Raw genomic sequence first — 25,125 nt, forward strand, 5'->3', positions numbered from 1 at the left:
CTGTGAAAAACTGTGTAAAACAGACTACCAAACCATTATATAAAGTTACTAAGAAAAAAGAGACTAAATTAAACAGACAAAAGCCCTAGGAAAAAAAACAAAGATCTCCACTTGAGTGATTAACCATGTTCTGTTTAGTCTTTTATATCTGTACACCTTTTGTCTTCAAAAATTCAAATCTAGGTCAAATATTGGAACCAGTCCCCCTCAAAGCACGAACTCCGTGCCATCATCCAGACCATACCCACATTAAAAATAAAAGAAATCGTAACCTAGGTCCATCACAACGGACTAAAGAGAATTGTAAAAAACAAAATAAATCCAGCCAATCCTTGCAAGGTAACTTTTGAAATGGTCAACAAGCTCTGCTTCAGCCACATACTGGAAGCTGGCTGATCAAAGCATGCTGAAACCTGAGGAAATTCCTTGTGAAACTTAAACTTTGAAAAAGAAGAAAAGAAAAGGTAATCTGGCCATCCACACTACTAAGACAGAATTCTTTTACTAACCTATTCCCAAAAATGAAAAACTGATTCAATAGAGTATTAAAAAATGTACTTAGATCTGTTCTACTTATTCATTCTCATCCTAATTTATATTTAGATGTCTTTCAGCCATCTTATCTAGATTATTAATCCACTATCTTCACAGTTAATTTAGCTTTTAAAGTATAAAACTTCCAGGGAAATTCCACACAAGAGGAATAAAGAAGCTAAATAAATTTCATCCCAAAATATGATTCCTTGGTATAAAGATTATTTTAAATTAAAAGCTATTCATAATCAGGAAACTCTGAACAAAGACTTTCCTCTATCTACCTAAAAATCTTAAAGGACTGCTAAACTCCTTGTCACATGCTAATAGACTTGGTCCTAAGGCCATTTGAAGCACAATACCTATCTCTCAAGTTAATTTACTAGTCAATCTGTTTCCCTCCAACTACCCATCCCCCCTTAGCAACCACTAGCTACATGTATACTTTCCAGTTTCTCTCCCCCCTCCCTTCTAAAAAGCATGTTTAAAAACCATAGACTATCACTGAAACTTTGGGAAACGATTCTTGTATTTCCCCCCATACTCATGGTATTTAGAAATAAAACTTTCTCTTATTAATCTACCATAACCGTGAGTTAATCTTTTCACCTAGGGAAAAAGGTCAAATTTCCCTGAGACTCCCCTTCAGAAGTCAAGCAGTTAATTTCTTCGTGGCTGGTTTTTTACATGTTTGTGGGTGGGGTTGGGGGGAAGAAGAGAAATTAAGAGTAACACTTATAGATTTTATGGCTGGCTTTGGGGACAAAGGACTCTGGTTTCAATGAATCGCCTAAGGGAAGATGGATTCTAATTCCTATGATTAGCTTTCATGGAGAATGAGACACAGACAGAAGGGCAGAAGGTTACAGTAAAACATCTTTTTCTGAGGCCGTGATTTTCTGAGCCCTAACAGAAAAACAAAAAAAGAAGACAAGAAGGAGGGACAGAAGCAGAAAAGAAGGGTAATCACCACCACCACCATTTCCTACTGAGCACAAGTCATTCTGTTGGGAGAATTAACCTGGATTTAACAATCCTCACAAATCCTAAAGCCGGGCACTGTCTTTAAAATAAGAAAACAAGTCAAGAAGTGACTTGCCAGGTTACCCAGCTAGTATCTAGCAGAGTCAGGATTACTGTATTAATAAGGATTATTCTAAGAGAGAAAGAAAAAGAGAGGAGGGCTTTTTTTTTTTTTTAAGGGCAAGCACAGGAGCTGGAAAGGAAAGGAATACATATGCATACGACGGAGAAACAAGAAGTAAAGCAAGTCAAGGAGAGGGAACAGTAGGAAAAGGAAAACTAAAAAAAGTTCAAGAAACTTCACTAGGGCGAGAACGGGAAAGCCCAAAAAGAGAGTAAAAAACGAAGGTCAGAAAAAGAAGGAAGTTCCTGTGCTAGGCCCCTCCCGTTGGCAATCTGCTGGTATCCCGTGCCCTGAGGAGAAGGCGGGACTTCCTGCTCAGCCCGCAGCTGCTTCCGGCATATTCCGGAAGCCCGCACGGGGAAGGGCGGGGCCGAAACTGCTCGCCCAATTGGAGCGACGCCTTCGTCTCTCCTGGGGACTCGTGGGGTAACCTGCCTTTGGGAACCAGCACTATGGCGTCGGGCTGCAAGATTGGCCCGTCCATCCTAAACAGCGACCTGGCCAATTTAGGGGCCGAGTGCCTCCGGATGTTAGACTCTGGGGCGGATTATCTGCACCTGGATGTAATGGACGGGTAACTCCTCGGGGCTCGGGTCGGGCTTGCCGCGCGGGGGCAGGATGGGCGCACCTTTACTGAGTGCCTGTTGGATGCGCGGCGTCCCTGTGCCAGCGAACGCCTCTCTCTGAACGCGATACTGAGAAGGGTGTTGGGGTGGAAGCCCTGGAGGTCCTGGCAGAAGCGGATGATTTGCGGCCGGGTTCCACACCTCAACTCTTCCCCTCCCCCCCATAACGTGTGGTCTTCTAGGCCTTAGGACCCGGAAGAGACCTTAAATTTCCAGAACATTTCTTTCATTTTTTTGCTAGAGAAACTGAGGCCCAAGGAGGTAGGCATGATTTTGCCCAAGCTCCGGTAGCTAGTAAGTAGCCTACCTGTGGGGACAGACTTGCCGAACGATTCAGATCTTGCCACTTGCTGGATTACCTACCTTGGACAAGCTACTTAACTTCATTGAGCTTCAGTTTCATTGTTTGAAAAATGGGAATACTAATAGAATCAACCACTTAGGCATCTTTGGAAGATGAAGTGAGCAAGTACATGTTCACAGTGCCTGGCATATAGTAATTTCTATATAATTGTTGTATCATTATTCAAATTATGATTTTCCTGTCTATTTTCTCTTCAGGCACCTGCTCTTCAGGGAGGTCAGTTTTTTTGTAAGTAATTTTTAAGCACTGTAGTTATAGCACATAATCATTGTTTGGAATCAGGATACTAGTTTTCTGAAGTTGGTTATAAAATAAGGAAACAAACTAGAGAAAACAGTAAGACTCCCTCATGATTACACAAGATTGTGACAGACTTGCAAGTCTGCTCTTCTTGGGCTTGCCAAGTAGTTCTCTTAACTCCCACTGTTAACTGGCCATAAAATCATAAATGCCATTACCTTGAGTGGGGATAGAAAAATAAAATTTATTTCAAATAGATAAAACCTTTACGTGCCCTCATTCACATTTACAAATTGGTACTATTTAATTTCTTTTTAATGTCACTCTTCTCTATTATATAGAGTTCTGTCTTCTTCTGTTCAATGTAGTTAAATCTGTTTTCTCTTTTGTTTTTCCACCCAGTTAGTACCTTACCAGGCTTCACAACTGATAATGATAAAGCCTTGGCTTTGGAGTAGTAAGAATAATAGGGCAAATGTGTAAGAAGTTTAGTAAATACTAACTCTTATAAAGGCTTGATTTTTAGTTTACCATTACATATACAATAGAACCTCCCTACATGACCACCTCCTTAAATTGACCTAATTTTCATAGACCCAACATGTACCACATAAATGTATCAGTACAGTAAACCTACTTATGTTGACCACCCATGAATCTTAACGATCTGGTCAATGTATGGAGGTGATTAAAATAGGTGGCACAAATTAGTCACATAATTTGGGGGTCAGTAGTTTTTTTTTTTTTTTTTTGGGAAACAGAACCTCAAGCTGTCCCCCTGGGTAGAGCGCTGTGGCATCACAGCTCACAGCAACCTCCAATTCCTGGGCTCAAGTGATTCTGCCTGTGCCTCCCAAATAGCTGGTATTATAGGCACCCGCCACAATGCCCAGGTACTTTTTGGGTTGCAGCTGTCATTGTTGTTTGGCAGGCCTGGGCTGGATTTGAACCCCCAAGCTCAGGTGTATGTGGCTGGTGCCTTAGCTACTTGAGCCAGGAGTGCCACGCCGAGAGGTCAGTAGTTTTATATGTTATGGTTGAGTTTTTTAATAAAGTAAAACTGTATTTTTTTGTTTTTATTTCCACAGGATGTGGTTATTGTATTTTTATTGTAAAATATCCAGTAGGCCTTACTTCCTGCTTATGTGACTCTTCAAGTTTAAGTAAACACAAGCATCTTATACACAACCCTGACAGTCATTGCTCAGGCAAGTGGTAGAATAATTTCCTAAATACTAAAAATTAAATTTCCAAGGACCAAAATGTTACTGAGCGAAAGTGTCTTTACCATATACCTTACCTGTCCCTCTCAGATGTGTCCTGAATCCTCAGCTCTCTCTTAAGTGTCTTTTCCCCTAAACCTTTCTTTTTTTTCTGCATTGATCACCTGCCTCTGGCACTTACTGGTTATGTGACCTTGGGCCTCTTTTTCTCATCTGTAAAATACCAGTAACAGTACTACCTCATAGGGTTGTTGTGAGGTTTTTTTTTTTTTGGGGGGGACAGTCTCACTTTGTCGCCCTCAGTAGAGTGCCATAGTGTCACAGCTCACAGCAACCTCCAGCTCCTGGGCTCAGGTGATTCTCTTGCCTCACCCTCCCCAGTAGCTGGGACTACAGGCACCTGCCACAATGCTCAGCTATTTTTTTGTTGCAGTTTGGCCGGAGCTGGGCTTGAACCCGCCACCCTTGGTATATGGGGCTGGCACCCTACTCACTGAGCCACAGGCGTCGCCCTGTTGTGAGATTTTAATGATTAATGTATGGAAAGTGTTTAGAATTGTACCTGCCCCATATGTGTTTGTTTTTATAACACTTATTCTGCCAGTCATCTGAACTTAAGACCTTAACCATGGTTTCCTCAAACTCCCCCACCCCAAATACATACATAATCATTTAACATACCTAATTATAATACTTTTGTGAGTCTTTGTCATTCTTTTTTTTTTTTCATATTTTATTTCAGATTAATATGAAGGTACAAACCATTAGGTTGTGTAATTTACACATGACAGGTAAAAATCGGAGTTGTAGTTGTGTCTGCTACTCAGGGAGTGTGCCTTATATCCATGCATTGTACTCAGTGGGTGGGAAGCCACTGCTTTGTCATCCTTATTATTTTATCTTCATTATATAATTTATTGCCCAATTCTTTCTTACTGTTTGCTTCTTGGTTTAAAATTCTTATTTCGTATTTAAACAGGATAAAATTCAAATAGCTGAACTTGGCATTTGACACCTTTAATGTGATACAAACCTACCTCCTGTCTTTTTCACGCTAGTCTAGCTGATCAATACCACTTCCCTCTTCTTTGAACATAATTGTGTATTTCTCCTTTTGTTGCATTTTCAGCCTTGTTTCTTTTTCCATCTTTACAAATCCTATTTGTATTGTGAATCTTACGAGCTTCTTTTAATATTTGGTATGTTTTATTTGCAGTTGCATGTTGCCTACCGGTTACGGCTTAGCTTTTCTTGTAATCCTCATGTAGGGTGCTATCTGCTACTTCAGTGAAACCCAGATTTCAGTAGCTGCCTATTACACTTTCTCATTCATGTAACAGTTTGAGTGTCTTTCCATCCTGGGGCTCCGCCATTCCTCAAGGGCTTTATTGGCAGAAGGGTAAAATGCAAGTCAGAAAGTAATAGTACTTAACCTTTGGGACTCTATAATGTCACTCACAGTCCAGTGGGGGAACTGGTCACAAGGCCACCAGCATGTAAAGGGGAGCTGGGAAATGTAGTCCTTGACTGAGTTGGTTTCCCACTGAGAACTATACCATAGCAATAGAGTCATAAGTTCTGGTGAATTGTTTTTTTTTTTTGGCCAGGGCTGGGTTTGAACCCACCACCTCTGGCATATAGAACCAGCGCCCTACTCCTTGAGCCACAGGCGCCGCCCAAGTTCTGGTGAATTGTTAACCATCTCTGCCATCTCTTGCCAGTGAGATTGTAAACTCCTAGCGGGCACAGGAACTCCAGCATTTTTTTTTTTTTTTTTACAAAACAACACTCTGAAGCACTTCTAGGGTTCTTACATATTGAAGCACTTCTAGGGTTCTTACATATAGGAAGTTTTATTAAATATTTACGTGATCTAGTGATTAAAAAGATTAGCTGGAGTAGGTTAAAGATTAAGTATTTTGAGTCGGATACTAAGCAGACTTAATTGGGATCCTACCTCTACCACTTATTAACTGGGTGACTTAAGGATGTTATTTATCCTATGTTCTTCAAACGAGAATAATAATAGTACCTCTACATGAAGCTGTTGTGAAGATGAATGGTTGGCATGTAATAAACTCCTACTAAAAGGTAGTTATTAGCAAATATCACATTTCTTTATTGGTGATCTTTTAGAAGGTTTAAGTAAACTGTCATTTAGTGCCCTTTGATAGAAGTAGTAGTAGTATCTACAGGCTTCCTGTGACAGGCTAGGATTCAGGAGACCTGTATCAGCCCACAACTTACTATCACATGATTTGGGCAGATCAGAAAAACTAGGTTTTTTATTTTGGCTTCTTTCCTTTCCACTTGTCATAGGTTATGGATTACACATTCAAATCATTATCATGATAACATTTTTGAGTGACATTGTGACTTGTTGAAATATCAAGGAAATGTATAATATGACCAAAATTATCCAGGTGTTTGCATTTTCAGTATTAATACTGATGATGTTAAGTATTAATTTGAAAAATAGTGTAATGCCAGACGAGCCCCTCACTCCCTGTTAGAATTCATATTGAGAGAGATACTGATATTAAATTGAAAACATTTTCAGAGTAAGGTTTTGTTTGTCTTGTAGGCATTTTGTTCCCAACATCACCTTTGGTCACCCTGTGGTAGAAAGCCTCCGAAAGCAGCTAGGCCAGGACCCTTTCTTTGGTAAGTGGGTGTTATGCCATCTGAAGCTGGATGTGTTGCTCAAGTGAAGGAAGAACGGATTGTTGATTTCTTAACTACTTCCAAGTTTATTAAGTACAACCTCCCCCATCTCTGGGTGGTAGGGGTGGGGTTCATTAGCCTGACTGTAGCAAACAAGCCCATGCAAATGGTTTCCTGGTCTGGGTGTTTAGCTCAGTGGGTGGGCGCCAGCCACATTCCCAGAGGCAGGTAAGAACCAGGGCCTGCTAAACAGCAATGACAGCTGCAACAACAACAAAAAAATAGGGCTGCTAAAAAAAATGACAACTGTAATAACAATAAAAAACAAACAAAAAAAAGTAGCTGGGTGTCCTGGTGGGTGCTTATAGTCCCAGCTACTTGGGAGGCTGAGGCAGGAGAATCGCTTAAGCCCAAGAGTTTGAGGTTTGCTGTGAGCTGTGATGCCATGGCACTCTACCGAGGGTGACATAATGAGACTGTCTCAAAAAACAAAGCAAGGCTCTGCACCTGTGGCTCAAGTGGCTAAGGCGCCAGCCACATACACATGAGCTGGTAGGTTCGAATCCAGCCCGGGCCTGCCAAACAATGACGGCTACAATCAAGAAATAACCAGGTATTGTGGTGAGTGCCTGTAGTCCCAGCTACTTGGGAGGCGGAGGCAGGAAAATCGCTTGAGCCTAGGAGTTGGAGGTTGCTGTGAGCTGTGATGTAACAGCACTCTACCCAGGGCAACAGCTTGAGGCTCTGTCTCACAAAAAAACAAAAAAAAGTTTTCCTACTCTTCCTAATCTTTGCCTAGAAAGCGATTCGCCTGGCTGCCTGGCTCATTTTTGGGCTGCAGCTCATTTCCACAAAAAGGCTTTTCTGAGCACCCTATTCTAAATTATGCTTTATCCAATTATACTACTTTGTTGATATTTTTTTCATAGCATTTTCTTCAATCCAGATTACTTTTATGAGACTAGGTACTCTATGAGGGCAGGAATTGAATATACCTTGTTGATTGTGGTTTTCCTAAAGCTAAGCATAGTCACATATGATTGGATTCCTTGTAATTGTTAAGTGAATTAACAAATCAATCGATTGACTTATTGTCTAGAAGCCATTTATTTCATGCAAATTAGAGCTTTCCACCAATTGGAGCCTCTATTTTATCCACCCCTGATATCACAGGACTGTGTAGATTAGGATTCTTAGATTACATAGGCTATGTGTGGTGGCTCAGGCCTTGGAAGACTGAGGCGGGAGGATGCCTTGAGGCCAGCCTGAGCAACATAGACCACATCTCTACCAAAAAAAATTTTAAATTAGCTAAGTGTGGTGGCGTGAGCTACTTGGGAGGCTGGGATGGGAGCATCATTTGAGCCCCTTTGAGTTTCTGGTCTGTCCTGGTCACCAGAATGATACTCTGTGTCAAAAAAAAAAAAAAAGAAGGAAAAAAATTATGTAATGACCTGGTAGGTACTTTGCATGGAACATAGATTCAGTCCTTAAGTTTTTTTGTTTTATACTAAGCTAGCAATGTCTCACTTGCCAAATGTCTTACATATCAGACATTTTGCAAGTTTTTGTAAATTACTTCTTTATATAGCTGTTAAAATGTAATAGAACTTAGATTTTCTTAATTAGTAATTGTGGGCCAATTTTATAAAGGACTCTGTGCTGTTAAGAATAGTAGTTAGAAGCCATACTTGGCCAGGTACAGTGACTCATGCCTATAATCTTAGCACTGTGGGAGGCTGTGGTGGATTGATTGCTTGACCTCAGGAGTTTGAGACCAACATGAGTAAGAACAAGACCCCATCTCTACTAAATGCTCAAGTGTGGGAAGAATGGATGGTTGATTTCTTAACTACCAAGTTCATCAAGGCAAAGTGTTGAACAAGGTATTGTGGTGAGCCTGTAGTCCCAGGTGCTCGGAAGGCTGAGGTAGGAGGATTGCTTAAGCCCAAGAGTTTGAGGTTTCTGTGAGCTGTGATGCCACAGCACTTACTGTACCTAGGGCGACAGTGAGATTATCTAAATAAATAAAATTTAAATTAAGTGAATTTAAAAATTCAATTTCTCATTCACATTCACCACCTAGCAAATTTTCTTTTTTTTTTTTTATTTTTTTATTTTTTTTTTTTTATTAAATCATAAGTGTATACAATGATATGATTATGGGGGCAAATTTTCAATAGCCACACATAGCTATTAATTCCTGTGTTGCACAGTGCAGCTCTGGAACATTCTGTCACTGCAAAAAGTTCTGTCATATGCAGCTTTTTTGTAGGGTCCTGCTACGTTGAGCATATCAGTGTGCTTTATCCTGTTTGTGCAGCATGAGGAATAGTGTTCCACCATTACAATAGTGGAAGATAATTCTTTGATGATTGAAAGTCCTTTTTTCTTTAAAACTACATGTTGGGAAGTGAATTTTCCAAAACAAGTTTCTTAATCCTTTAATCAGCTTATACCAGATACCACAACTTTTTCTGTGAATTAAGGTTGTTCTTCTGACTATGAGAAGTGAATGAAGTAATTACCATTGTTTGCTCCCACTCTTCGGTGGCCAGAGTCCTCTGCTTTTGATTTTTTTGGTGAATTAAAATTTTTTTTCCAGTTTTCTCTTTTCTCCCTTTTATTTGGTTTCCCATCGTCTCAGCCCACTGCTGTCCGTGCCTGTCCTTCACTAGTCCTACTGCCACCACCACACGCAGGCTGTTGTTTCTGTCTGTAGTTTGTTGCTTGCTTATTAATCTTTCTAGAATTTGGTCTAAAAGATGAATAAACTCCTTAAGCTTTAATATTTGGGTTTTATGACTTTTTTTATCTTAAGCATTTGTTTAATTCTTGGATCTTAGTTGTTGGGTAAGAGATGTATGAATACAATATATATCTACTAGATCACATGTTGTGTATAACTGCTGAAATTTTTAGCTATTCAGTTTTAGTATTGAGTAGAAGTAATCTCCAAGAAATAAAGTGATAAGAAAAAGTCTGTTCTTGTTAACTCTCTAAATCGGTGGTCCCCAAATGTTAAGTACCCATAGAAATTCTTTTTTTTTTTTGTAGAGATAGAGTCTCACTTTACTGCCCTCGGTAGAGTGCCCGTGGCGTCACACGGTTCACAGCAACCTCCAGCTCTTGGGCTTATGCGATTCTCTTGCCTCAGCCTCCCGAGTAGCTGGGACTACAGGCACCCGCCACAACACATGGCGATTTTTTTGTTGTTGTTGTTGCAGTTTGGCCGAGGCTGGGTTTGAACCCGCCACCCTCAGCATATGGGACCGGCGCCTTTCCAACTGGAGCCACAGGCGCCGCCCCCCATAGAAATTCTTAAGACCCTTGCAGATCATGGATGAGGAATCAAAAGTATTTTCATGTCTGGGTGCAGTGGCTCACCCCTGTAATTCTAGCACTCTGGAAGGCCGAGGAGGGTGGATTGTTAGAATCAGGAGTTGGAGATTAGCCTGAGCAAGAGCAAGACCCCATCTCTACTAAAAATAGGGAAACTAGCCGGGTTTTGTAGCAGGCATCTGTAGTCCCAGGTACTGGGATGAGGCCAGAGGATCGCTTGAGCCTAGGAGTTTGGGGTGGTTATGAGCTATGATGCAAAAGCACTCTACCTAGGGTGACCCAGTGAGACTCTGCCTCAAGAAAAAAAAAAGCATTTCATAATACTAAGGTGTTATTTGCCGCTGTTGGTGCAGAGGATGTAAAAGCAGTGTGGTAAGTTAGTTTGCTGGTGCCTTAACACAGATTGAGGCAGTGGTATTGGACATACCAGTAGTCATGTTCTGTCATCACCACTTGTTTATAGAGAATAGCCCGATGAAGCAGTGCATGCTATTTTACAAATCTGGGTCATTGAATACAACTCTTTCTATAATTTTGTGTTAACATTGTAGGCAGTACATGTCAAGCACTTCTGCTTACTGGAACTTGATTTTCTCAGGAAAAATCACTTGCACTGTAGTGTTGAGTTATGATCTGAACTAGTGGCTTTTTTCATGAACACATTTTTACTTGAAAGAACAACTGACAGTGAAGTACGGTTTTTCAGATTTGGCTATTTCACCAACTTTTTTTTTTTTTTTGAGACAGAGTCTCACTTTATCACCCTCAGTAGAGTGCTTTGGGATCACAGCTCACAGCAATCTCCAACTCCTGGGTTTAGGTGATTCTCTTGCCTCAGCCTCCTAAGTAGCTGGGACTACAGGTGCCAGCCACAACGCCTGGCTTTTTTTTTTTTTTTTTTTTCTGGGGCTGGGTTTGAACCCACCACCCTCGATATATGGGGCCAGCACCCTACTCACGAAGCCACAGGCGCCGCCCAATTTTACCAACATTTTTTAAAAAATAAACTAGATACCTTTGAAATAAACTAAGATAATAAGATACCAGAAAAGATATCTTGTCAGTTTTTGTTGTCACTGATACAGTTAGAACTTGCGAGGGAAAATTGTGTCTTACCACTGTAAGCCTGATAGCTTCCCAATATGTAACAACTTTTCTGATGAGAACTGTAGTAATTTTTAAGAAATGTAATTTTGGGGTAATCTGGAATGAAATCTGTTACTATTTGGAAGGTCTGTGTAACAAAGTAAGACAAATTCACTGATAGAGTTTACAGATTGCATATTGCCTTTATAAAACTACCACTTGTTACGTTTTTGCTATAGAATCAGGATGATATCCACACTTACCTGAACAGGCTGTAAATATACTGCTCTCTTTTTCATGTACTTTTTTCCTCCCTTGTCTTAATATGTACAAAACAAACAATCCCAGTCCCCAACTTGATGATTTGACTTTCAGTTTTTCAACTTTATGATGGTGAGTAAGTGATACTCATTCAAAAGGAACCATCCTTATAGAAACTGCAGCCATTATGTTTTTCACTTCCCATACAGTATTCGGTAAGTTATGGGAGATACTCAATACTATCTCATAAAATAGGGTTTGTGTTAGGTGATTTTGCCCAACTATTAGCCAGTGTAAGTCCATTGTAAGTGATGGAGCATGTATATTGTGACAGATTGGATGCAGAACAGATACGAGAATGTAGGTGTTTTCTGTCAAGCCAGACATTAAAGGCGTGCAGAAATGTAAAACAATGCCATTCTTAATTTGCATGGGAGTCATCTTTATCATTATTATTATTATTTTTTAGACAGAGCCTCAAGCTATCACCCTGGGTAGAGTGCCGTGGAGTCACAGCTCACAGCAACCTCCAACTTACGGGCTTAGGCGATTCTCTTGTCCCAGCCTCCCGAGTAGCTGGGACTACAGGCACCCACCACAATGCTGGCTATTTTTTGTTGTTGTTGCAGTTTGGCTGGGCCTGAGTTTGAACCTGCCACCCTTGGTATATGGGGCCAGTGCCCTACACAGGTGCTGCCCAGCTTTATACACTCTTTTACTGACTTTTTTCAGAGCTTTCTTGTATTTTATGATCTTTGTTGAATTCTGGAATATTACAATTTTTCTTAAATATTGATTAGCTGTGCAGAAATACGTTTCCTCTAAGAAAAGAAAAACCTCAAAAACTGCCCCCCACTACCCTCTGTTGAGCACAGAATTCTTCAAAGGGTTATTTTTTGGTTTACCCTTTTTTAAGTTTCTCTTTCTTTTACATGAAATATTATTATTCTAAGTTAAGATTTTAAGAAGGCCACACCCAATTTCCCCTTAGGCATTTTTATGACTCAGGCTTTAGAATTAGAGTCAGTGTCAATGTCTAGTCAATATGTCCTTACCCCTCAATCAGTTCTTCTGCAGTCTTCTGCCTCTGCGTTAATGACAGTTCTAGTCTTCTGGTTGATTAGGCCAGAATCCTTAGCACCATCCTGGCTTTCCTCTTACCTCCAGGTCTAATCTGTCAGTAACTCTGTTGGCTCTAATTTTAGAACATATCCATCCCTAATTGCTGCCATCACTTCTCCCCTGGGATATTGCCATAGTAGCCTCCTTAGTCGGATCTTGTCAAATCGTGTGATGTTTTTCCCATCTCATTTGGAGTAAAACCCAAGAGTCTGAAGAACTCTGCTGTTCCTCTTCATCACATGCCTCCCTGACCTGACTGGTGCATCTGCTGCCCTCGCTACTCTGACCAGAACTGCCAACCTAGTGTTTTATTTGTTTTGTTAATTGTTTATCTAAGAATGCAATTCCTGTGACAACAGATTTTTGCCTGTCTTTCCTCGATCTTTAGGGCCCAGAACAGTTAATAGTGTAGTAATTACTCAATAAATGTTAATTGAAAGAATAAATAGAGGAACCACTTCATTTAGCTTTCATAGAGGCATGAGACTACACAGATAATACAACTTCTTTCACTATTTTAGAGGGGCATTTCCTCACTCTGGACCTGGGTTTCTTGATTTCTGATCATTACTGTTCCATGTACACTATCTAGCACCACATGCTTTGTGTGGAAGAGTATTTTCTCATAAATGAGTTTAACTAAAACCTTGTCTTCAGGATAAAGGAAAACTACTACAGCATAACTAAGTAATATTTTTGTGATACCAAAAGAGGTTTATGTTTAAAATGGTAAAACTACAGGCTGTCTTCAATAACCAGAGCCAGGTATTTTCCTTCCAGTAATAGTCACACGTGTCTTTCTTTCTAGACATGCACATGATGGTGTCCAGGCCGGAACAGTGGGTAAAGCCAATGGCTATCGCAGGAGCCAATCAGTACACCTTTCATCTCGAGGCTACTGAGAACCCAGGGGCTTTAATAAAAGACATTCGGGAGAATGGGATGAAGGTAAGAAATCCGTGATGACAGTAATGTTTTATACTGGTCATTGTCTGAGTTTGGAAATAGGCAATGATAGCTGAAGAAGACCTGACCTAAACAGCTTGTTTTTCAGTTGCTAAGCCAGAGTTTAAGTGTGACTTGTTTTTCAGATAGATAGGATTTATTTATTTCACTGATGTTTTCTGAAAGTTACTGCCATTAGGAAACATTTACATTTAATAGCCTTGCGAACTATTTTTTTTAAGACTAAGGTGATAATCTGAATAATTTGTATGCCCTATTTAGTGAGAATAAATACTTCTATGGTCCCTGCTATGCCACAATAATGTAATATGGAACAAATTGTTAATGTGATTTAGCAGGTTTATTTCTGTTGCAGGTTGGCCTTGCCATCAAACCAGGAACTACAGTTGAGTATTTGGCACCATGGGCTAATCAGATAGATATGGCCTTGGTTATGACAGTGGAACCTGGGTTTGGAGGGCAGAAATTCATGGAAGATATGATGCCAAAGGTAAAAAAAAATCTGATTTTTCAGTGACGCTTTTCTTGTTAGTGTTCAGTCAGTATGCATACATTGGAAGGCTTCTATGTTAGACGTGTCCTATTGTGAAGGTGAGGAGACAAAGGGTGTCTGCAAACCATTTTCACACAGTATGATAAATACTGTGGTAGATTAAGGTTTTGGAAATTAAAAAGATAACTAAATCTTTATCTTGGAATTTTCTTAAAAACCATTGTCTCTGTAACCTTTGGATCTCTTGGAAGTTTTCATTGTCTGCTGAGAGTTTGTCTTGTTTCCATCACATACAGCCTCTGCAGTGACATTATGAAATCCAGAGTGTTCCCCAATGATGTTTTATATTGATAAAGTTATTGTGTGAGAAATTTGGAGTTTTAATGGCTAATATTGGCTGTATGACTGTTTATTTGTCTCGTGCCACCACCCCCCCCCCCCTTGTCTACTTTAGAAGTTACTTATATCCTCATGTGTGTCTAGGTTCACTGGTTGAGGACCCAGTTCCCATCTTTGGATATAGAGGTCGATGGTGGAGTAGGTCCTGACACTGTCCATAAGTGTGCGGAGGTGAGATTGCTCCCTAGCTGTGCCTAGACCAATTTCCTGTCAAATGTAATTATCCTATGTTGTCTCATGGGACAAAGATTTTCTGTGTTTCCTAAATTGACTTTTTTCTTAGAAAATTATTTTTTATTCACATGTAGAACTAGAAAAATAAAGAGCAGTAAGTGAATAATATAAAATCTCATACATTGTTACATAGTAAATCCTGGTTTTAGCAGTAATGCCGAAGAAAGTCCTAAAAAGATACGTTGAATGCCAGCCCTTTGGAAGATCATTAAGTGAGATGATCTTAGTGTGAGAAATTTTTCCAAAATAGAGAAAGAAAAGGTAATTTGTATCAAGGGGGAAAATAAAGAAATTATAAATAGACCTAATTATTATATTATTCTTCAGAACCAATGTGTATTAATTATCTGTGTGTCCCATGGAAGAAGGGGCTAGCCAGGCTCGGTGGCTCATGCCTGTATTCCTAACACTCGGGGAGGCTGAGGCAGGTGGATCGCTTGAGCTTCAGGAGTTCAAGACCAGCCTGAGGAATAATGAGACCTCGACTCTACTGAAAATGGAAAAATTAGCCAAGAGTTGTGGCAGGTGCCTGTAGTCCAGAGGCTGAGGAAAGAGGATCACTTGCACCCAGGAGTTTGAGGTTGCTGTGACCTGTGACACCATGTCACTCTAGCTAGGGGCAACAGAGTGAGACTCTTACCTCAAAAAGAAAAGAACAGGCTAAAATGATTTTTGATGAAAATCTAGGCCTGATAATCCCTTTGGCTATGAATGTAGAGGTGAGGTAAGTTGTTTTTCTTTTTTTCCTTCTCTCAGCTAGTCTAGCGTGGTTGGGCTCCTGAGGATGCCTGCCATTCTGGTAGCAAGACAAATGTTTAAAGCTTACATGACCAGCTTATATTCAGCAGTGTGGTATATTTGCACTTCCAGGTTCTTTTGTAACTGTCGTACTTTTTTGCTTGGTATGTACCTATCAAAAGTTAGGCAGTAATAAATATTTATGGAGGTGGGGCTGGCTAGGTCAGTGAGCATAGGTCCTTTGATTCCTTCTGGTTAATTGTGCTTTGCCCTGTGCTATTCTTACTTAACTAAAAGGACATATTAAAGGTTAACCCTATAAAACTCATTCTTATAATTTATTTTTTCAAGGAATGTTGGAAGTTTTAATACTCTGCCATAGAGTGACAGTATTTCATGGAGAACTTTTCCTCAGCCTGTTCTTTTCCTTTTCTCAGTGTCTGCTAGCAATGAGTCACATAGCAGATTGGGTTTCCATCCTCAAGTCAAATCCTAGGAAGCTCAGAACTAAATTTGGACCCATCTTAATAACTTTCTTTTTGATTTTTTTGCTTCCACATTTTAAATCATTTTTAAGCCACCTAAAAACCATTCTGGAATGCAACAAAGAACATATAGAGACATTCCATACTTTCTGGCAAAAAATAAGATTACTTAAATTTAATGTTGCCGTAGTTTATGAATAAATTCGCATTTTAGCAATAATCATCCTTACACTAATTCATATTAATAATTCAAAGATTAAAAGTTTTTTTAGTAGCTGTGGGGGCATTAGTATATATTGGAAAGAACCTTAATGGAATTGAGGAGTAAAGGGTTTTAACCTTATCTAAATATCAGCAGAGATACCATGTAGCTTATTTAAAGTTGGTTTATGAAAATTCATTGATTTCATAGACACATTAAAAAGTAATTTCATGTCCTCATTTGTGAACATTGCAACTTCCTTATTGAACTAAATTGCTTAAGTCCACTCATCTCAGAGCAGCTTTTGTACAATTAAGGTTTTGACAGATGCAAAAGTAGAAACTCTATTCCAGAGGTTTTGTTTTAGGCTCTTCTGCATCTTTCTTTGAGGCGTAATCTAAGTGTTTACTTCTTCCAGGCAGGAGCTAACATGATTGTGTCTGGCAGTGCCATTATGAGGAGTGAAGACCCCAGATCTGTGATCAACCTGTTAAGAAATGTTTGCTCAGAAGCTGCTCAGAAACGTTCTCTTGATCGATGAAACCACAAGCTCAGTGTTTCTGCTCATGAAATCTCCTTTTTACTGGAAAACAGGAATATTGACTACAAAATCACATTTCAGGCAGTACAGCTTTTTGAAACAATTATTCATTCCAGTGATTAAAATCTATTTGCAGAATGTTTTAAGAGGTTAGCATTTGGTGTGTATAACTCATTTTTAGTGATGCAATTTAAAGATTAGCGTGGTGAAATACTCAGTTTTTACTGGGAGACTTGATTTTTATAGAGAGTAAAAATAGGTTGTATTAAGGTTACAAAAATAAATGTCTTACTGCGTCACATGGGCATATTAGCTACTATGAAAAATTCTTTTGTATTTCTATGAAAAATTTTGTTTCTCAGCTGTTCTCCAAATGCAAAGGAAATCCTGTGTTTTCCCTATTTCATGTCATTTGTGATTTGTTTATATGCCTGATAAAAGTAGAATGGAATTTAAAAATATAGGCTTGAGTGCAATGGCATACCATACATATTCTTTCATAAGAAACATTTATTTTTCACCTTATACTTGATTTGTAAAAGGTATAAAATATATGTGAAGCTTAGGGGTTTTAAAATACAAGTATAGATTTTTATCAGGAGGTTTTCTTTGTCAAAGTAAGTTATTTGATGATTCCTTATTCCTGGTTTTCTTAATATCACCCATCATTCTTAAGAACATTAAATAATGCTGTTGGGTTAGCTCTAAGTAGAAAGGAGAAAAGTTAAGCTTGTATTTGGAAGTATTATTTGATTGAATTCTGACTCTTCCCCTCACTAGCTGTTTGACCTTAACAAATCACCCAAACTTGGTTGTGTTTTTCTTTAACTCATTTACACACAAACATTGAATATAATTATAACAACTGCGAGGTTGTGTTGCAGATTGAAAGAGGTAACGTTATATATGTAAAACTTCTAGTACTACTATTTCTAGAATTTAGAATATGCTCAATACAAAGTGGCTAGCATTATTTATATGAGTTTATGTTTTGTGGGTTATAAAATACTTTTGATACTTGCTCATTAAATCTATGAATCACTCCTATAAGTGGTACTAGGTCAGGTGTTTAGTCCCCATTTTAAAAATGAAGAAACTAAAACTCAGAAATAGGATGGTAACATGGAAAAGATCCTACTGGCATAGGATTTCTGGTCTATACTCTGTATAATTAGAACCCATGGAAAATGGGTTAATAAAAGAAGCTTGTTTTTATTTAATATTGTCTTATTTCCAGTCTAACTTTACCATATAGCGGAACCAGATGGCTGAGAATATTCTGGAACTATGGATCTTGACCCCAAGGATATGTATTTTATTCCGAGAAAGACCAGGTAGGCTAAAAGGTGACAGGGTACAGAGATAATCTATCAACTAAATATTTATAACTGTGTTCAGAATTATACAGAGACTATTAATACGTATCAGCTACTTGTATTTCTTGTCAATACTCTTGCTATCTAATAAATAATGACCAGAAGTAATAGGACCAGTATGATTAAACAACTGTGACTGTTAGGAGTTTTGAGAAATAAGGTTTCAAAAATAAGAATGCTAACATGTAAGCATAAAATACAGGTTGCTTGTGTTTTTTCCTACAAAGTAAAAATGCATTTTTTAACGTTTATTATTTTGACTTAGGAAAGGTTAATGGGTGACACTTATTGAATCAGACAACACAAGGCATATAGAAATAACTTTAATTAAAAAACTTACATAGATTATAATCATCAGACATGACAAGAGTTGAATATTTGCCAGGACAAATTTGGGTTCGTCTGGCTTTTGTTTTCTTTTTCTTTAAAAATAAATGTACAGCAAAACTATAAGCAAAAGTTTGTCAGCATTGAATTTGAATTTTTCCCCTTTAAAGGGACCAGTATCGTTTCCTAATCCCTGGCCAAAACTTTAGCGTCAAACCACATAAACGAAGCCAGATGGCCACAATTTTCAGTTATATGGGTACTACCACTTGAATAACCTTTTTTACATGACAAAATTGATTTATATAAATTGTCCCGAACTTCACATAGAAAAAAATGGTATAGTAGCTTGTAAAAGAATTTTCCTTAATGTACACTCTTCGGTATCCAATATTGAAGCACTATCCTTTGAAAAATTTTAATCCTCAATCTAGGATGCAAGACGAAAGAGGCTTATGTAAATAGGGTAAGTGATATCAAGGAATGACCACATTAGCTAGAAATGCAGCCACTTTTTAAAAAGTTTATACTGAGAGGACTTTCTTGTTTGTTGCTCATTTTAACTGTCACTTTCTCATTCTGTTAGGAGTGAACAAGAGTATAGCCTATAGTTAGTCCAAAGGATATCAGTGATTTTTGAATAAAGGAGTATTGTGTTACCTGGTATGTGACTTCTGCTATTGGTTAAACATGTTTAAAAAAAAAAAAACCAAGAAACTTTCTGTTTTCAAGATTTAGATGTCTGTGTTCAAGATTTAGATGTCTTTATCAGTGGAAACCTGTGCTTTTTCTATACTGTAGCTTACACTAGTGTACTTCAGGGTAGTTCATACATGCATTTCCAAGTGGAGTGGGTCATTGTCAGTGTTTTATTAAAACTACATAGGTATAATGTGTGCATATGTATGTTTTATAGATACATATTTGTATACTCTAATAATTTCTGAGGCAATTTTAATTAATAACCATGTGTATCAAATAGTTGTTTGACACACAGGGATGTGTGTGTGTGTAAGTATGTGTATGTGTGAGTGTATAGTCTTAAAAATTACCCAGTAATGTGATTTCACATCAGTTGCAACAGTTAATATCATGGTGCTTGTAATTTGCATGATAAACACAAATGACTAGCACTTGTCTGCAGATGAAAAGCTAGTTACTTTTGTGGTTCAAGAATGAAAGAGAAACTTATCTTGCTTGTTTCATGAACAGCCTAAAAGACTGACGCATGCAATACATGCTCTTATTCTGGAATTGTGACCACAGGGCACGGGGATCCAGAACAGGGCTTTTCTTTTCCTCTTGTCTTTCCTTCATTTACATAGTTTGCTTAACCTGTTCCCTGTCACCTGTTTTTTTTAACATTAGTAAGTCCTAGACCAAAGGTTTTGAACTCTTCCATTCTATCTGACTGATTTTTGGAGTGCTGGCCATTCTCTAATACACTGGTACAGAAGATTTCACCATGAGAAACTGTGCTTGACATTTCAATCTCATCCTTTTTTCCATCTTGGCATAATAAGGCTGCTGTGTCTTCATCCTTCAATGGAAAAGCCCGTCGTTCCCACCATAAAGACTGAAAGGCGAAACATTTTTAGTTAAGTTGCAACTAATTTATTTTGTTTAAATTCATTTATCATGTAATATGTAAATGTCAAATTTGTAATAACTATTCTGGTCTTTTAGCATATAAACAGATTTTCATTTAAACTTAAATATTTAGCAACTAAAATGGAGTGTATTAGGAATTGTTTAGTGACCTTTAGTAATTATTTCTCTACTGTGCCTCTGCCAAGAAGAGGAAATGCTGCTGTAGGGCACTGGTCTACATTTTCAGCCCAAGAGCACTTTGGGAACCCCCTTACAACTCTTTTAAAGTTTGATGAGCTTCTACTTCAGTATCTTCATTTTATCCTATTATTATTACAGATACCTATTAATTTTTTTTTCCCTGAGTTTTCTGTAACTTATTAATTTCTATAGTCTCTGCTCTCTCCGTTCTAGATCTGGTTCTTCTTTTTCAACTCCTATTTATGAAGAAAGGTGCATGGACTTAATGGATGCAGTGTTAGAAAACACTCCCCTTGAGGTAGGCACTGGATCAGTGGGGACACAAGTAAAAATCTTACATATGAGGAAGAAGAGAAATAACAGCTGACATTGTGTATCAGGTTCTAGTCCTTCATTAATTAGATTTGTTTTGTAATGAAACTTTGATAGTATCCCCATTCCCTAATAGATAAGTGAATAGGTAAGAAGTTGGTACTGATAATTCAGGGTAATTAGTGATAGAACTAGAATGCTGGAATACAGACTTTGATTCTTACCTACCATCTCTACTGATTGTCTTTACTGAATTTATGTAATGAACAATTTATAATAAGCAGTTTTTACAAACAAGTAAAAACAAAGGTTAGAAGGCAAGTAAAAGGAATTTAACATTTAACAAATCATACATATTATACTCACTTTGATTTCTTGACTTTGATTTGAGGAAGGTGAACTGTGTGTGCACAGATCATGGTTCTCTGAAAAAAGCTCAGGAGGACTTTCAGCAGCACAGTGCTGACTGCTACTCCAGTCATTAGGGTATTCTTTCAAAAATAAGTCCTGTCCTTCAACATTTTTGCTATAAGCTCTAGCAAGAAAATTGAGAAAATATATCATTACTTGTTATTTTTTGAGGTCTTAACATTTTATAAACAAATCCCAGGTATCACTAAGTCAGCTAAACTTGATAGCTTTTCTTTAAACCTAAAGTATTTTTAAAAATTCATCAGATGAACTTTCTAATGCCATTATTTTCATACCTCAGAAGATTAAAATAGTAAGTTTTTGAATATTTTGCCAAATTATAATAGTGGATTTTTTTTGCAGTGTTTGGTGGGGGCTGGGTTTGAACCTGCCACCTCCGGCATATGGGGCCAGCACCCTACCCCTTCGAGCCACAGGTGCTGCCCCAAAATCAAATGTAAATATAAATTACCAGAGATTTTCTCAATATCTATAATTATTATGTCTATGATTCTCCCTTTGCTCAAAGCCTTTTTGGGTTTTTGTTTTTTCTTAATCCACCAGTCTGCCCACAGAAAAGCCTATTTGTATTTTTAAAATTAGTTTGGACTATTTGTTTCTTAGATTGGAGAGGTTTCTTGAGAAATTGTTTTTTATAAAGAAACACATTTTTTAAGTAGTTATGTTAAAATGGACTACCTAGATTTCCATTTCCCAGTATTAGGTCCACTATTAGAGTAGACTGAAATGATCTACTTTATATAGAGAGACAATTTTCATTTTATTTGTTATTTAAATCCACTGAGCCTGACAATGATTATAAGAAATAGAATGTAGGGCGGCGCCTATGGCTCAAAGAGGTAGGGCACTGGCCCCATATGCCGGAGGTGGCGGGTTCAAGAAATGGAATGTAGGTAGGATACAGAAACTCATTTCATCATTTTGTAGGTAGCCCAAATATATATATATATATATTTTTTTCTCTTGTTTTTTTTTTTTTGTCGAGACAGAGTTCTACCCTATGCCCTGAGCAGAGGGCAGTGGCATCGTAGCTCACTGCAACCTCAGACTCCGGCTGTGGGCATCCTGCTGCCTCAGCTTCCGAAGCCGCTGGGATTACAGGCGCTTGCTGCGGCGCCCGGCTGGGTTTTTCCATTTTTTGCCATGAGTCGGGGTCTCACTCTTGCTCAGACAAGCCTCGAACTCCTGAGCTCAAGCAATCCTCCCTCCTCAGCCTCCCACAGTGTTGGGATTACAGGCGTGAGCCACCGCGCCTGGCTAGCCCAAATATATTTTAAATATATACTCAATATATGTAGTGTTTTCTTTCTTCTTTTTTTTTTTTTTTTTGAGACAGAGCCTAAAGCTATCACCCTGGGTAGAGTGCTGTGGCATCACAGCTCACAGCAACCTCCAACTCCTGGGCTCAAGCAATTCTCTTGCCTCAGCCTCCCGAGTAGCTGGGACTACAGGTGCCTGCCACAATGCCTGGCTGTTTTTTTGGTTGCAGCTGTCATTGTTTGGTGGGCCCGGGCTGGATTTGAACCCGCCAGCTCAGGGGTATGTGGCTGGTGTCTTAGCCGGTTGAGCTACAGGCGCTGAACCTGTAGTGTTTTATTTCTAGTGCACAAATAGCTAATGTTACATCATTATGTTTTCCTTTTTAGTGGTCTTCCCCTAGAATTCATTTAGAATTTTTATTCATTCCACATGGATTCCCTGGGTTTGTAATTTAAATTTGTAGCACCTGCCTGCTGTTTCGTCTGTGCCACTTGCTTTGCTCCCATAATGACCACCTGGCTTGCTCTCTCTCTTCATATTTTTTGTGTCTTAGGGTGAAGACTTCATCAGAAAGATCTTCTATCTGTGATTAGAAATATTTTTGCTTTAATCAGAAACATTTTGAAATATGAAAATAAGTTTTAAATAATTCCTCATCCAGAGAACAGTAGGAAACAAACCCTAAAATAGATACAATTGTGAGTTGAGAAAACAAATGAGCTTCAGATTTCTGAAAAAATAGTAGTCAAAAACTTGTTTGAAAACTTTTTCACTATTGGTTCATGTTTGAAGATATACGTTAGGTAGATTATAAATGGGTTCACAGTACTTTCCATTTGCCACAAAGCTTACAAAGTCATAGCTCTTCATATTTTCTATAGTTTTCATTGGTTGTCCCTTATGGAACACGCACTGTTCTCAGTATATGTTAATAGCAAAGAAAACTAAAACATTATTTGAGTTAAGTCAGAATTAATTTATTTAATGATTTCCCTGGAATTCTAACCTGGAAAACTACTTTGCTTATATTGTTTAAGAATTTGGAATTTCTGGCTAGGATCATTGAGAAGGAAGAATACATTAGAAGAAGGAAAGGCATTAAAACGTAACTTTTAGTAGGTGAAAAACATGAGCACCAGGGATAGAAAGATTGTTACTTGATAACAATCAAATGTCTTTAACGTAATACTGCTTCTAAAGACCATCACCTTGTAATTAGTTCAGTTGTATTTTTCTCTATAATTATTCTTGTCTTAATGTAATTTTACCCATACAGGCCCAGAGGCCTGCAATTCCAAAATCTAAAAAAACAAGTTTTTTTGTGTGTGTGTGTTTTTTTTTTTGAGACAGAGTCTCACTATATTCCCCTCGTTAGAATACTGTGACATCACAGCTCACAGCAACTTCAAACTCTTGGGCTTAAGCAATTCTCCCGAGTAGCAGGTGCCTGCCACAATGCCCGGCTATATTTTGTTGCAGTTGTCATTGTTGTTTAGCTGGACCAGGCCAGGTTCGAACCCGCCAAATTCAGTGTATGTGGCTGGCACCAGGTGCTGAGCCTGAAAAAACAAGTTTTTCATAATTTGGTAAAGACAGCCTGATCTGATACAGTGTGAGGCTATTTTTGGAATTGACACCAATTATGAATAGTTAATTACAAAAACATTAATGTTTCATTAATGTTATAAGAACTGTTCTAGCCTTTATATCAATTACTTTTCTGTAGTCTGAAATTTTCCAAATTCAAAAGCAAATTGGCCCTAAGATTCTGAAAAGACAGTATATTTTAGTTTTGCTTTTAAAAAATTCCTTTATAAGGCTGAGGCAAGAGAATCGCTTAAGCCCAGGAGTTGGGAGGTTGCTGTGAGCTGTGTGAGGCCACGGCACTCTACCGAGGGCCATAAAGTGAGACTCTGTCTCTACAAAAAAAAAAAAAAAAAAATTCCTTTATAATTATCTATTATCTTTGTGGTCAGATTTACACAAAAAGTTATTTTTTAATTAATCTCTTTGTTGAACTTTCTTTTTATAAGTATAAAGAAAAAAGTCAGTAGACGTTAAGGGTTTATTTTTGCCTTTAGTTCCTTGAATGTCACAGTAAGCAGGCTTCATAATTCGTGATATGTATCCCATTAAATGAAAAGCAGCTTACCTCTTCCACACCTAGATTACATTCATCCAGGGGCTGAAGAATCACCTTCCTCCAGCTGTTGGAGATACAAACAAATTTCAAACACTGTTTGTTTATCTAAATGTAGCAATTTTATTCTCTAAGTACAGCTAAATAGAAAAAAATATTTATGTTGCAAAAACAGGACAAGGGAAGTTATAAGGCTTTATTTTTGGCCTTACAGTGAGCTGTGTGTTCCGCAGAGCTACATTTTATGCATAACACATATGAACTGACTTTGAATGAAGGCCGTCAGTGCTGTGCTGATACACTTGGCTAAACCAAAACGGGGCGGGGCAGGAGAAAAGCTCTGATTTGTAGTGTTTTCTAATTTCTTCCATGCAAAAAGACCTATCATGGCCTCTTTGAGCTACCAATAATTTAATAGCTAGGTTACAGAACTCTTCCATTAATGTATTTAGCTTTCAGCTACTCCAGCCTACCACTGCAAGCTGAAAAACATTTTTTGCTGCAGAGCATCATAACTGCAAATATTATTCCTTATGTAGAAAGTATCAATACATTCTTTATAAGAGTTCTCATAATACCTCCTGCAGTATTATTATTTATTTTTTTGAGACAGTCTCACTTTTATGAAATAAGAGAAATGATGAAATCCAAATATCAGTAATAGGAATTAAATGTCATTGTCACCCATCTTACATCTCTATTTCCAACCTTTTCTATCTCTACTTCTTGGTACTATATTCATATTCTTAAACTGCTTTTATCCCTTAAAAAATTGAGCTAATTTAAGTGCCAGGAGAATGCAGACGTATACGACAATCAG

The 25,125-nt window shown here is 38.2% G+C and overlaps 2 protein-coding genes across 14 annotated transcripts in view; one reads left to right on the forward strand and one right to left on the reverse strand.

Moving 5' to 3' along the window:
* Positions 1-2,043: 2,043 nt before the first annotated feature.
* On the forward strand, positions 2,044-17,882 carry RPE (ribulose-5-phosphate-3-epimerase). Of its 8 annotated transcripts, none has more exons than XM_053597795.1 (8): positions 2,119-2,255; positions 2,869-2,899; positions 4,000-4,119; positions 6,719-6,798; positions 13,418-13,557; positions 13,931-14,065; positions 14,552-14,638; positions 16,545-17,882. In XM_053597795.1, exons 5-8 carry the CDS (start codon positions 13,420-13,422, stop codon positions 16,665-16,667), a joined length of 483 nt encoding a protein of 160 aa, XP_053453770.1. In that variant the 5' UTR covers positions 2,119-2,255; positions 2,869-2,899; positions 4,000-4,119; positions 6,719-6,798; positions 13,418-13,419; the 3' UTR covers positions 16,668-17,882. The 8 variants fall into 8 exon arrangements, with proteins under 8 accessions (XP_053453767.1, XP_053453768.1, XP_053453769.1 ...); XM_053597796.1 differs by having other exon boundaries at positions 2,138-2,244; XM_053597797.1 differs by lacking the exon at positions 4,000-4,119.
* Positions 17,883-19,124: 1,242 nt separating this feature from the next.
* KANSL1L (KAT8 regulatory NSL complex subunit 1 like) overlaps positions 19,125-25,125 on the reverse strand; it is a 154,186-nt gene continuing 148,185 nt past the window's right edge. For all 6 annotated transcript variants that reach the window (XM_053597789.1, XM_053597790.1, XM_053597785.1 and 3 more), the window contains 4 exons: positions 24,318-24,372; positions 22,636-22,748; positions 20,840-21,008; positions 19,125-19,946 (listed from right to left, as the gene is read on the reverse strand). In XM_053597789.1, the coding sequence (XP_053453764.1) occupies positions 19,716-19,946; positions 20,840-21,008; positions 22,636-22,748; positions 24,318-24,372 (568 nt within the window). In that variant the 3' untranslated portion in view covers positions 19,125-19,715. The remainder of the gene's footprint in view (positions 19,947-20,839; positions 21,009-22,635; positions 22,749-24,317; positions 24,373-25,125) is intronic.

The sequence above is a fragment of the Nycticebus coucang genome, chromosome 7 (assembly GCF_027406575.1).
Source record: "Nycticebus coucang isolate mNycCou1 chromosome 7, mNycCou1.pri, whole genome shotgun sequence".
Taxonomy (NCBI): Eukaryota; Metazoa; Chordata; class Mammalia; order Primates; family Lorisidae; genus Nycticebus; species Nycticebus coucang.

Coding starts and splice junctions, on each gene's coding strand:
- RPE (XM_053597792.1), top strand. CDS start 2,134: ATGGCGTCGGGCTGCAAGATTGGCCCGTCCATCCTAAACAGCGACCTG. Junction 2,256..6,718: donor CACCTGGATGTAATGGACGG/GTAACTCCTCGG, acceptor TTTGTCTTGTAG/GCATTTTGTTCCCAACATCA. Junction 14,639..16,544: donor CTGTCCATAAGTGTGCGGAG/GTGAGATTGCTC, acceptor TACTTCTTCCAG/GCAGGAGCTAACATGATTGT.